Here is a 14,128-nt window from a genome sequence, read left to right as displayed (position 1 = left end):
CTATATATGAGGGATGTGAAAAAAGGTTATCTCTTTCTAGAGAAACACAAAGGAGAATGACTACTCTGCCCAGAGCTATCAGAAAGAACTTGGGCTGCATTCACTAATAGACTGGGAACAGTTTGTGGTTCTTTTGGTTTGCACTAGGATGCAAAAGGAAAGAATCCCTGTGCTTTCTGCCTATCTTTGTAGCAGCTCAGATTGAACTAGGGAACACATCAATACGGTAGAAAGTTGTGCTCAAGTAGGGAAGAGGTATTAATGTCCTCTCCTGTTTAAAAAAAAAAAAAAACACTTCAGGGTAAAGGCAATGAACAGGATAATGTGGGTAAATAGAAGAGCAGAGGCATGAAATTAAGAAAAACTAAAACAGTGTCTAGGAAACAGCAAGCAGAAAATTTTTTAGAGCTAAACACTAATTCCCAAAATAAGTGGCAGCATATAGCAAAGACTGAAAAAAAAAGGTGATAAACAAAATAAGGAAAACTGCTATTAGCAGCAAAACAGCTAGGTTTAAAGAAACATTAGGACCAGATACAGTACAGTAGTACAGTACTGTTAATAAGAGTGAATGAGACAGGCAAGATCCGCATCCTATGGGGTTTATGAACTGGTGAGATAGTAAGGCTGTGTGTGTGGCTGAGTATTAGAACAGCAACAGTTACGGGGAACCTACAGGACAGGAGCGCAGGCTATTCAGTCACAGAAGGCCAGTCACAAACATGATACTCAGGAACAGACTGAGTGGAAGAAACAGGGCCTGCTGCACACAGCTACTCACAAACACGGTCAGGAATAGACTGTGGCTCCTGGAGGTGAAAGCAGTGCATGGGTGGAGAGGGGTGGAGAGGAGCTGCGAAGTGGCCTGGAATTATTTCTACAGTGTATTCTGAAATAAAATGCAAAAGCAGAAGCTCATGCCCAAAAGTACAATGCTCTGCAAAATAAGGCCTCTGTGCATTTATAGGCAAAACTCAGGTATGTTTATCTCAAGGTAGCTACTTATGTTACTCACTGACTGAATCCAATCTGTATAGACCACACAGTATATGAACCATCTTCCCTCTTAAGGATTTTCAGTTCTAAATCTACAAATAAAGTGGTATAAATTTACAAGTATAGAATTACTTAATTTCAGCCAGGCATGGTGGTGCATGCCTTTAATCCCAGCACTCAGGAGGAATAAGTAGGAGGAGTACCATGAGTTTGAGGCCACCCTGAGACTACAAATTCCACATTAGCCTGAACTAGAGTGAGACCATACCTCAGTGAGGGGTGGGGGAGATCCAGACTTACTGAATTTCAAAGTATGAATCCAATAAAAGTAAATATAAGCAATTGTTCAGCAGGGCATATAGGACTAGAGGAAGACTACTCCCAGCATACAAATATGTAGAGGAATTTTTCAAAGGGCCAAAGGAAAAGCAAAATAGTGGGAAATATTTCAAATAAGAATGACCAGAATAAGGCCAGGCATAGTAGTGCATGCTTTTAATCCTAGCACTCAGGGCACAGAGTAGAAATATTGCTGTAAGCTCATTAGCTCAAAGTCAACCTGGGACTACAGAGTGAGTTTCAGGTCAGCCTGGGCTAGAGTGAGACCCTACCTCAGGGGGGGAAAAATAATAACTAGAATAAAAGAAAAGCAATGCCGTGACTGACAAAGAGAGGGAAAATGTTAGGCTAAATTAAGAAAAAAAAAAAGTTCGATATTCTTGACACCTGGTTCTAAAGACAGGGTTAAAGTAATTGTAAAAACCCGTGAAAAAGGAGAACCCACCCGCCCCAGTGTGCCCCCGGAAGTGCTGGGTTCTGGCTCCGGTACTCCATTCCCAGCAGGCCACAGTGTTGTCAAAGGAGCCTGTCACAAGCTTCTGTTCATCGAACTTCACCGCTGCACAAGTGTGGGTCTGGATACCATAAATGCACTGCCCTGTGCTTACATCCCATAGTTTTGCAGACAAGTCATCTGACCCTTCAAGAGAAAAGCAGAGATAATAATGTGAAACAGGCACCCTAAAGGAAAATCAGCCCCCCAAATGTCTATTTTCTCTCAAAAGAGGCCCTCAATAGTCACATTCTGTAACCATCCTTGATCCTTTCCCCTTAACAGTCTAGTTATAGAAGGGTATTAGACTAAATCATCCCTTCATGCTTCTACTTGAGACATTCTATTACATCTCTGGTTACTGTGAGTTTTCTGATTTCACCTTGAAATAGGTAGACATTTCTTATGACTGCATGTTTACACTGGCATGCATGTCCACTAACCAACAATCCTAAATAAATAAATGTTGACTAAGAAAGTTGTTTGCTGGAGCACAGTACACTCTAAGGCAAGTCAAAGATAAGCCTCAGATCACTGGCTAGCTTCTACAAAGCTAAATGGTTAATTCTTGAGCCACCTTTGAAATATGTCAAGAACCTAAAAGAAAACCAGGGGTCAATTACCCCTAGGCATTCATATCAACTCCACAAAGAGCTTAGTTGTAGGGGAATATAGGTTTATTCTGCCTCTGATAAAAATGTTAAATTAATCACTGTGATAATTCAGTATTTTGCTTAAATTAAGCTTAAAATCCTACTAATTATCTCTTGCTTCACAACTTACTTTTAGAAACTCAATAAAAAAAAAAAAACATTTTGAGAAAAGGTTAAATAAAGTCATTATGATCAGGACATAGCATTATAGGGAATCGCCAAATAGCCAATTTTCTAAAGGCTGAAATGGCTAAATAAAACCAGCCACAAAAATTCTACCTTTAGCCAGGCTGGTGGTGCACACATCTTTAATCCCAGGACTGGGGAGGCAGAGGTAGGAGGATTGCTGCATTCGAGGCCAGCCTGGGACTACAGAGTGAGTTCCAGGTCAGTGTGGGCTAGAGTGAGACCCTACCTCAAACACACCAGACACGCACATGCACACACAAACATGCATGCACAAATTACACCTTTAGTCAAGAGCCACCATTTCAAACAATAAATAGCCATTGTTTATGACAGACCACAAGCAAGACTTAACATGGGCAAACTGAGGGCACATTAAAATGAAGACCACATTTACTGTCACGTTGCTATTTTTGTCTTGAGAGTAGGACTTGGTTGGTAATTCTCGATGGGTGTATGAAACATCAGAATCATCCAGAAAGTTTTATTGACACATATAAGCAGTACACTGCAGATATAGTCCAGAGCCTAACATATGTGTGAGGCCCTGGGTTCTATTCCCACACACAAACTGAAAAAAAAAAAAACAGACATTCATACAACACATAGGGAACCATCTTCAGAAATTCTAATTTGGAATATCTGAAGTAGAATTCAATAGTCTTAAAAGTTTGTCAAGAAATTCTCTATTAATATTCTGAGAACCAAAAGTCTACAATAGCGCTATCAAACAAGAATATAACGTAAACCAGATCTATAGACATTCTAACAATTACTTAGAAAAGTTTAAGGCACATGAAAATCATTTTTATGGGCTGGAGAGATGGCTTAGCAGTTTAAGCGCCTGCCTGTGAAGCCTAAGGACCCCGGTTCGAGGCTCGATTCCCCAGGACCTACATTAGCCAGATGCACAAGGGGGCGCACGCGTCTGGAGTTCGTTTGCAGTGGCTGGAGACCCTGGCGTGCTCATGCCCTCTCTCTCTATCTGCCTCTTTCTCTCTCTGTCTCTCTCAAATGAATAAATAAAAATTGTATAATTTTTAAGAAATAAAAATAAAAAAGAAAATCATTTTTATTTAACTCAGCATGTCAGAAGCATCAACACTGCAATATGTAACAAACATAAAATTAATGAGATACTTTTATTCTTATTCTTTGAATTCTAGTATTTCACATCTCAATTTGAACTAGCAATAGTTCAAGAACTCAAAAACCAAACAGGGCTTGTGGCTACTATACACTACCACAATCTAGAATGTGTGTCCAACCTTTTGACAATGTGGCACAAATGCTGTCATCTATAAAGTTCACATTCAAGAACCATGTAATCATGGGCTGGAGCAATGGCTCTCGGCTAAGAGACATGCCCATAATGCTTAACAAACAGAGTTCAATTCCCTAGTGCTCAAGTAAAGACAGATGCACAAAGTGGCACAAGCATCTGGAGTCTGTTCACAGTGGCTAGAGGCCCTGGTGCACTCATATTCATATTCTCTATCTATCTGCTGAGCATGGTGGCATATGCCTTTAATCCCAGCACTCGGGAGGCTTAGGTAGGAGGATCACTGTCAGTCTGAGACTACATAGTAGTCAGCATGGGATTGAGCAAGACCCTGTCTTGAAACCAACCCAACCCCCCAAAAAGAAAAAGAACCATTATAATCAGGTTGGGGATATAACTCAGTGAGTAGAGTGTCTGCCTGCAACGCATGAAGTTTTGGTTCAGTCCTCAGCACCACATAAACCAGGTGTGGTAGTGCATATATATAATCGCAGCACTCTCAGCCAGGAGGTAAAGGCAGGAGGATCTTAAGTTCAAGGTCACTCTTGGCAAGTTCTAGTCTAGTCTAGCCTAGCTATAAGAGACTCCATCTCAAAGGAAAAAAAAAAAAAGTTCACACAACTTAGCTGGCAAAGCAACTCACAAAAATGTTATTTGTTTTAAAAATACATGTTTGTTTGAGAAAGAAGGAGAGAGAGAGGTAGAGAGAGAGAGAGAATGGACAAGCCAGGGTCTTCAGCCACTGCTAATGAACTCCAGACACATGAGCCACCTTGTACATCTGGCTTACATGGGTACTGGGGAACTGAACCTGGGTCCTTAAGCTTTGCAGCCCACCTTACCTGCTAAGCCATCTCTACAGCCCCTCATAAAAATATTTTAAGTAAGGACAATTTTGCATTGGACTGCACTCATAGTGATATGCAGCCCTTGAGCATAAGGTCAGACATGCCTAGAGGTCTTTCAGCTTATGCATTTGGTAGCTGTATTCTGAGGGAGTAGGAAAAGGAATCACATTAGGTCCTATATGAGATTGGTTTCTGATTTACTGTTGGTGTTTAGCTGGGATCTCATCATTCACTAAACATATAGTGAAAAAATTTTTGTGTCAGGCAGAGCATCAAGTCTATATAGAAAGACAAAAAGGGTAATAAATGTGCTTAACAACATCACAGACTATACACTTAAAAATGGTTTCAAGACAGGCATAGTGACACACACCTTTAATCCCAACACTCCTGGAGGCAGAGGCAGGAGGATCGTCGTGTGAGGCCACCCTGAGACTTCATAGTGAATTCCAGGTCAGCCTAGGGTACAGCAAGACCCTACCTTCAAAAACCAAAAAAAAAAAAAAGATTCCAATGGGGTAGGTGTATGCTTTGTATGTGTAAGGCACTGGATTTGATTCGTCCCACATACCGAAACAGCAAAAATAACTGAAAAGGTAAATGGTAAAATTTGTACAATTTAGGAAAAAATAATAACAAAACCAAACTGTTTCAAGTAGTTTATACAGGAAAACATGTCCATAACAGATTTTTTTTTAATTTTTATTTATTTATTTGAGAGCAACAAAGAAAGAGGCGGGGGGGGTGGAGAATGGGTGCTCCAGGGCCTCCAGCCACTGCAGAAAAACTCCAGACACATGCGCCCCTTTGTGCATCTGGCTAACGTGGGTCCTGGGGAATCGAGCCTCAAACCAGGGTCCTTAGGCTTCACAGGCAAGTGCTTAACCGCTAAGCCATCTCTCCAGCCCCATAACAGATATTTTTTAATAACTGACAAGATGGCTCAGTGGATAAAACACACTGTTCAAGCATGAGTTCAGATCTCTAGACTCCATGTAAAAGCCAGAAGCCATTGTAGTCCTAGCACAGAGACAGGACATTTCCCAGATGCTTACAGACCAGCTAGCCTGGCAACTCAGCAGCAAATGAGAGATGCTGCTTCAAACAAGGTGAGGACTGAGACACCCATAAACTGTGACTTGAGCAACATCCACACACACACGTGCTGTGGCACAAGCTTCCTCCATACACACACACACAGAGTACACACACACACAAATATATATATAAATATATATATCTTCAAGTTGAGTTCCATTTTATAGCGGTAGAAGTCTATTCCTAACAGATAATCCTTTAGGAGTCACTACTAGACTCTGTCTCGACTCCCACTTGCTGCACTTGCTTTTTTTTTTTTCATGTAACCTATAAATGAAAGAGAACTAAATAAGTGGAAACTTTATCACAGTTAATAAAAGAAGTCCCTATTACGTCAGAAAATAGAAGGCAAACATTTTTCTAATAAAAATGTTCAGGATGGGTACATAACAAACCTAGGCAGAAAAATGAACTGTAACCCAAACACAGTAAACAATCTTATCAAGTTAAGTTTAGACATGTAACTGAGTCAGTTCTCAAACGCCTCCCCAATGCCTTTGATTGTTGACCAACTGAATAAACATATTCCAGTTCCTCATTAAAATAGGTTGTAATTCTACTTGAAATTCTTCATTGCCTTTCTGTTTCTTCCGCTTGTTTCCCTAAGCATACTTGTAAAAGATCTTCCACTTTAGGCTCTATTTACTCTTTTTTCCCTCTCTAAATCTCCTTTTAAAGTTTTATTGTTCTAGCCCTAAGTAGGAAGGTATTTCTTAATTTTTCTCTAGCCCCAAGTACTCTTCAAAGTTCTGACCCTGTAGTTCCAAATGTCTTAGGAATTCTCCATTTGATATACATCAGGCAATTAAGTTAGTTCATCCTAAATTGAACTCCCATCTATTCTTTCAAATTCACCCTGTGATTTTTGATGTCATCATTAGTACTATTATAAATCTAAAAACCTCAGCCATTTCTGAAATCTCTCTTCTCCTTGCCAAATATTTAATCCACTGTCACATCCTGTCAACCCTAATAGCTGCTCTTACACTCAACTGTTTCTTTTTAATATTTTTAAAATTACATCTACCCTTCCTATCTCTATTCCTATTTCCAGACCTATTTATCCTGACCTACATTCTAAAAAAGTTAATACTCTAATTTGGAAGTTCAGAACCTAGAGGCTGTAAAACCTCCCTAAGAGGTCTAGATAGTGTGGTATCTCATTTTAGAAATAGGCAGGAGTTGTTTCAGTTGTCACAATGATGGCAGTAAGTAACATTACTGGTATCAGGCAAAAGTCAGGAATGATGGAACATGCAATATTTTGGGAAAATACATTTTCTAAAAAGTCTTCCACTTTGCAAGACATTCTTGATGCCAGATATTTGCTAGTGAAAACCTTGTTTTTAGAAAGGAGAGAGCTGAACTGAGAAAGTACTGAAGGGTTCCCTGCTGGAAACTAAATACCAGAAGTGTTTTCCTAGGTTCAGCCACCAAGGCACACAGCAGCACCAAAACTATAGTGGGTAGGGACTACACCACATCTCAACATGGCAGCAGATCTTAGCAGCATCATAAACATACTAGTTTTTCAGGGGTACAAAATTCAAGAGTTTTTGGGTCATGGAAGCCTACACCAAGGTTCAAGCAAGCCACCAAGGTCAGACATGTGTAGCAGGGTTGGATTCCCCACAAGGAGTCCCTTAATGGGCCACTGCATGAAGCTGTGAAAGTGAAGCCCAAGTTGCAATGACAATGCCGGACTATGTGACATCTGAAGGAAGCTGCCAGCAAAGTCAAAGGACTCAGGTTTGATTCCCTAGTAACCACATAAACCAGATGCACAAGGTGGTCCATGTACTTGGAATTCATTTGCAATGGCCAAAGGCCCTCATGCACCTATTCTCTCCCCCTCCCCCACCTAGCTACCTCGTTCCCTGTCATATCAATAAATATTTTGAATAATAAAAAAGCAGGAAAAATATTGTAAGCAAGGAGACCATTTAGGATAATAAACTAAACCATGAAATGCCTTAACTCAAATGTACTTTATAAAATTGTCAAAGTAATATGTATTTCAGAGATGTATCACCACATGTACTTTATACAGAATGCAATTCTAAAATAATCTTGAGTAATTACACAAATCAACTTTTATAAATATTAAAATTGTGGTGAGACTGAAAAAGCAGCAAACTAAGATGTTTCTGTGGCCAGGGCATCAATTCAGAACATCTGAAAAAGCCATAAAATCACTCATGCTTCTAGATCTGCTAATTCTATTTTTCAGTGTTTGCTTCAAGTAAGTAATTCAAGGGGGCAGACGAAGGAACATAAACAAAGGTATTTATAAAAATAGATACAACCTGAATATGCACTAGCATGGCTAAATGAGGATACATTTGTACAAAGGAACAGCTTATACTTATTAAAAGTGACAAATACAAATATTAGGCAATATCTCTACTAATGGACTATGATTTTTTTTATTAGAAATGAAAAAGAAATAAGTTCTAGGAAGAATTTAAGAAGTAATTATTCAAGTAAGAGGTGTTAAGGGACATGTTTGTATGGAAACTGTCATCAAAGAAGAGGAAACATAATTGCATAACAAATTCTAACATGGTGTGATTACAATATTAAAAGAGAGAACGCATGAATGTTAAAAATAAAAAAAAAAAACAAATATTGGGCAATACACTAATGTTCATCAAGAAATATTTCTGAGGGCTGGAGAGATGGTTTACTGGCTAAGGTGCTTGTCTGTAAATCCTAAGGAGCGATATTCTACTCTCCAGATCCCATATAAGTCAGATACACAAGGTCACTCAAGCACACAAGGTGGCACATGTGTCTGGAGTTAGTCTGCAATGGCTGGAGCCCTGGCGCACTCATATTCATTCTCTCTCTCTAGCTCTCTCAAATAAATAAATAATTTAAAAAACCAACAAAATATGTCATCTTAAAATGTGGACATGGCCAGGCGTAGTGGCACATGCCTTAAATGCCAGCAAGTGGGAGGTAGAGGTAGAAATGTCATAGATTCAGGTCAGGTTGGGGCTGCAGATTGAGTTCCAGGTCAGCTGAGTTACAGTGAAACCCTACCTCAAACAAACAAACAAGAAAGCAAAGCCAAAAAAAAAAAAAAAAAGAAAATCAGGCAAGACAGGAGATCATGGCCATAAGTTCAAAGGCAGCCTGGAACTATAGAGTAAGTACTCTGTAGCCTACCCTGGAATGAGATCCTACCTCGATAAAGCAATAAATAAACAAACAAACAAACCAGCATTGTGGACATGGATTATTAAAATCATTTGTAGACATACATACCCACTATAACTCAACATTAACAAACAAAATTCTAAATTTAACAATTATGTCATAAACAATCAATTTCCGACTTTAAAAATACCCAACTTGGGCTGGAGAGATGGCTTAGCAGTTAAGCACTTGCCTGTGAAGCCTAAGGAACCCAGTTCGAGGTTCAATTCCCCAAGACCCAAGTTAGATGCACAAGGGGGTGCACGCGTCTGGAGTTCATTTGCATTGCTGGAGGCCCTGGCACACCCATTCTCTGTCTCTGTCTCTCTCTGTCTCTCTGTCTCTCTGTCTCTCTCTCTCTCTCTCTCTCTCTCTCTCTCTGTGTGTGTGTGTGTGTGTGTGTCTCTCTCTCTCTCTCTCAAATAAAAAAAAATGAATAAAAAAAAGAAAAGAAATGTATCTCTCCCCTAGCACCAAATAATCCCTCCCTATTTAAAAAAAAAATACCCAACTGCCGTTTTTCCCATGACAACTCTCAGCTTCTAATTCTTAGGAACAAGTATCTTAAGGGAGGAAATAACTCCCCCCTTCCAGGGCTAAGGAGATGATTGGATCGCATGCTATGTAAACCAGAGAACCTGTGTTCAGATTCCCAACATTCAGATAAATGTTAGGTCAGCACGGTGGCCCACCTGTAACCCCAGGGCTCAGGAGGTGGAGAAAGAGTCCCCTGGGTAGGCTAACTAACTATACTAGCCAAATCTGGGAGCTCCGAGTTCAAGTAAGAAACCCTGTCTCTGTAAGTAAAGTGGAGAGAAACTGAGAAAAACAGCAAACATCAACCTCTGGCCCATACACGCACACACACTTGTACCTTGTTATCTGCATGTGCCCACAACATACAAACATGCATACACAGATGCATGTACATCACATAGATATACACACACAGAGAAAAATATCTTCCTTCCCCTTATTGCACAGACAAGGAAACAGAAGTAATTTGTCCAAAATCAAGTAACTACTTGCTAGAACTTATATTGCAAATATCTCACAAAAGCAACACCTGCCATTCTTAAGCCTGAGTTTAAGAAGTTATTAAGATTATACCCTTAGTAAATGTTAAAAAGATATGCTTGACTCTCCCCATCCACAAATACTTCCAGTTATCTCTCACCTGTACAGAGAAGTCCATCTTTGTAGTAAAGTGCATACACTCTGGCACTATGTCCAATTAATGATGAGGTCTCAAAGGCTTCATGGTCCTCCAGTTGCTTCATTCTCAAAATAGCCTTCAAATAAACCTTCTTCCAGTGCAAAGCGTCCTGAACAGAATCATCTATCTGCCAGCCCAAATTTCTACACGCAGTCTGCCACACCTCTGTACAGGCACTTATCACCTTATTCCACTGCTTAGAGACGAGGCAGCACGTGAGTAAAGTCTGAGGATCGAGCCACTTTAACAAATAAAAACTGAGCTCCAAGGGAAGGAGTTTGAGGAAGTCCCGCTTGAGGAGAGTCTCCAGGTTATTGGAGAGATGTCTGAGCTGGACTGCCCCACTCAGACTAATCAGGTGATCCAGAGTTTCATTTTTCTGCAAGTCCGTCAGAGAAAGAAATGTAACAGAAATGTTATCAAGCCATGTCTCAAAGTCCTTTCTCTCCATAAGGTTATGGAAATATTTACCTGTGGCACATCAAAATATTGTATTAGTTCTGCTCAAAAAGACCATTCAAGCAAGACTGCTAATAAAGGAAGTATTAAAAATTAGTATTAAAACCTTGGCATCATAACTTTACACTTAGTTATATTACAACTTTATAGTTAATTCACTGTACCTAAAAATTTTACATGCACACAAAAGAACATACATCTAAGAAAACATACTTTAACAAACTATGATTTTTTAAATATAAGCCATTGAAACTTGGATCTGTGTGTGTGTGTTGTTCCTTTTGAAGTTTAGCACATGCCACATGCATTGCTGCCATAAAAGATTTGTATAGCATTCATTCACAATGAGTGTATTCTATAATACAATTGCCCATCAAAGTCATTATTAAATCACTTTTTTAATGAAGTCCGTAATGCACTCTACTTGGACACTAAAATCAAAGAAACAAGTACCAAGATGTAACACGTACATAGCAAATCTCCATAGTAGTAACCTACAACATTAGTTAGGTTTGTTAGGCACAATCGGATTTGTTACCACAATTACACAACTATTTGTTTCTATAATCGCTCTTCAAGTAAAAAGGTGCAAAAAAAAAAAAAATAAACAAATGGAAAAAGTTACGTGCTTCAGGCTCTAACACCCATTAGAAATGAATAGTTTGCTTTTGTAAGTCTCATGTGAGCTACTACCAATTCTTAACCATATGCCCTAGAGCCATGAGGGTCCCAGAAGTCTGCAAAATAAGGCAAATTACTAATATTGTTGGGCACAATGGAATGTGCCAGTATTCCTAACTACTCAAATGCTCAGGGAAGATTAAGTTTGAGACCAACCCAGGCAACAGAACAATCTCAAATCCGAGCAGACAGAAAACAAAAACAAAACAAACCAACAACAACAACAAAAAAAAAACAAGTATTATTTTCACTTTGCAAATGAAGAAACTACAGAAAGAAGATAAACTACCTACAATTACAAAGCAAGGGAAAAGCAGAGCAGACTGATGCCTTCATCCTCAAGATCAGTGTACCAACTGGCATGCCTGTAATTCCAACACTCAAGAAGTGAGGTTGGGAGGACTGAAGTTAAAGGCTATAAGGCTGCAAGAGCTAGCCCTAAAAAAAAAAAATAATAAAAGACCAAAAGCACTCCCTCTTTTTCTCAAGTCAAGAACAACCAAATTACTATAACTTGATAATAAGATGTGAGGTACTTTGTCTATCTGATTACACCATTTTCCCTTTTGAGAAAGTGATGGATTATTCTAAAGATAATTGGGACAAAAAATTTTCAAGTACCCTGGACTTAGGTCAATAGATAACAACTTTCTCTTAATAATGGGGACTGAGAAAGTGGAAAAGAAAATAAAAATATAACATCAACTATTAAAATTGGCTATGGGGAGCTGGAGAGATGGCTTGGTAGTTAAGACACTTGCCTACAAAACCTAAAGACTCAGGTTTGATTCCCCAGTACCCATGTAAGCCAAATGCACAAGGTAACACATGTGTCTGGGGTTCCTTTGCAGTGGCTAAAGGCCCTGGTGTGTCTGCCATTCTCAAATAAATAAATAACTTTTTCCCTTGTTTTTTTCCTTTCGAGGTAGGGTTTCACTCTAGCTCAGGCTGACCTGGAATTCACTATGTAGTCTCAGGGTGGCCTCGAACTCATGGTGATCCTTCTACCTCTGCCTCCTCAGTGCTGGGATTAAATTGCTATGGGTTGATAGATGATGTTAACTCTGAGTGGCAGGTACAGAGGGGTTATTTTTTATGTTTAGACATTTCCATGGCTTTTTAAAAATAAATTGCCTTTCTAATTTATCTAAAAACGGTTAATTTTAAAAACTATGCCCATATTAATCAGGAAGAAAATAAATTTATTTCTAGATATGTCACCTAGACTAGATCTATACAAAAAGCCAGATATTATCTTCCAACCTTGTGTCAAGTGAGTAAAAACTAACTTTCTAAGCTGGGCATGGTGACGCACGCTTTTAATCACAGCACTGGGGAGGCAGAGGTAGGAAGATCACCATGAGTCAAAGGTCACCCTGAGACTACACAGTAAATTCCAGGTCAGCCTGGGCTAGCATGACATCTTACCTTGAAAAACAAACTAACCAAAATATAAATAAATAAATAAACTTTCTAGTACCTACTTTAGCAAGAACATTCTTAAGACAAAAAGCAGCATGATCTACTAGCAGAACAAACTTTTTAATCATATCATCTGCTATCCACCTAGTAGTTTCAGTTTCTAGAACTTGACTGACTTCAAGATAATGCTCTTGAAGTCAAAAGGTTTTGAGCTAGAGGACAGACTAGTTTATATGAAAATTTTAACTGCTTAAAAATATTCAGCTCACATAATTTTACCAAGTTACCACAAGAAAACAACTTTTTTCCTGTTCTTAGCAACCCTTTAAAACATTTCTAGAAAACACTGCTTTTAAGAAAAATTATTCACAAAACAATGCTTTTCTTTAGTTATCTGCAATTAAAAACACATGCTCTGAAATCTTTCTCTCTTAATATTTTATTTTATTGACATACAGTATCACTATGTAGCCCATGCTTATATCACGATCTTCCTGGCCTCCACCTTCTGAGTGTAATTATGGGTATGTGCCACCCCATCTCCCTTTAGAATCATTTTTTACAGCGAAAGTTAGAGGGCTTTGTCATCTCAAGCATATACACCATGACACACATCTGTCACAGAAAGACTTATTTTATGTGATCTTCATTATTAAATGGCCACAGGGAAAATTTTACTCAGTAAAACATTGCCAGGTTCTTATCATTCATGAATGTTTTTGTGACTATCTAAGAGATATCCACAGCTTTCCATGAGGCACCTGTAAAAAGCCCAACCATTTCTGAGATTTACATATTCTCCTAACAAGAATTTTTTTGTCCAGTTCTTAAAAATTATCCTGTAGGGCTGGAGAGATGGCTTAGCAGTTAAGTGCTTGCCTGTGAAGCCTAAGGACCCCGGTTCTAGGCTCGGTTCCCCAGGTCCCACGTTAGCCAGATGCACAAGGGGGCGCATGCGTCTGGAGTTCGTATGCAGAGGCTGGAAGCCCTGGCGCGCCCATTCTCTCTCTCTCCCTCTATCTGTCTTTCTCTCTGTGTCTGTCGCTCTCAAATAAATAAATAATTTAAAAAAAAAAAATTATCCTGTAAAACTTTTCAAGTCCTTATGATAAGCTGTTTTCTAGTTCATCTCCATTATGAAATACATGTTAAATAAATAAAGTATGTACTAATAAGAAACATCAATTTTTACTCTCCTAAAAGAATTAACTAACTTTGAAGGAGACTCTTTAAGGCCGCCGGAATAATTGGAAC

At 39.0% G+C, this 14,128-nt stretch overlaps 1 protein-coding gene and 1 non-coding gene across 4 annotated transcripts in view; one reads left to right on the top strand and one right to left on the bottom strand.

Annotated features, from left to right (window-relative positions):
- Fbxw2 (F-box and WD repeat domain containing 2) overlaps window positions 1–14,128 on the bottom strand; it is a 28,850-nt gene that overhangs the window by 12,507 nt on the left and 2,215 nt on the right. For all 3 annotated transcript variants that reach the window (XM_045149644.1, XM_004662743.2, XM_045149638.1), the window contains exons 2-3: window positions 10,274–10,783; window positions 1,781–1,975 (exon numbers count right to left, since the gene is read on the bottom strand). In XM_045149644.1, coding sequence (XP_045005579.1) covers window positions 1,781–1,975; window positions 10,274–10,763 — 685 coding nt within the window. In that variant the 5' untranslated portion in view covers window positions 10,764–10,783. The remainder of the gene's footprint in view (window positions 1–1,780; window positions 1,976–10,273; window positions 10,784–14,128) is intronic.
- LOC123457815 lies at window positions 95–221 on the top strand. The gene has a single exon (XR_006635179.1). It is a non-coding gene; the product is annotated as a small nucleolar RNA SNORA31 (small nucleolar RNA).

Source organism: Jaculus jaculus, chromosome 1 (genome assembly GCF_020740685.1).
Source record: "Jaculus jaculus isolate mJacJac1 chromosome 1, mJacJac1.mat.Y.cur, whole genome shotgun sequence".
Taxonomy (NCBI): domain Eukaryota; kingdom Metazoa; phylum Chordata; class Mammalia; order Rodentia; family Dipodidae; genus Jaculus; species Jaculus jaculus.
Note: the sequence above shows the minus strand (reverse complement) of the source record. Positions and strands in the feature narration are given on the sequence as shown.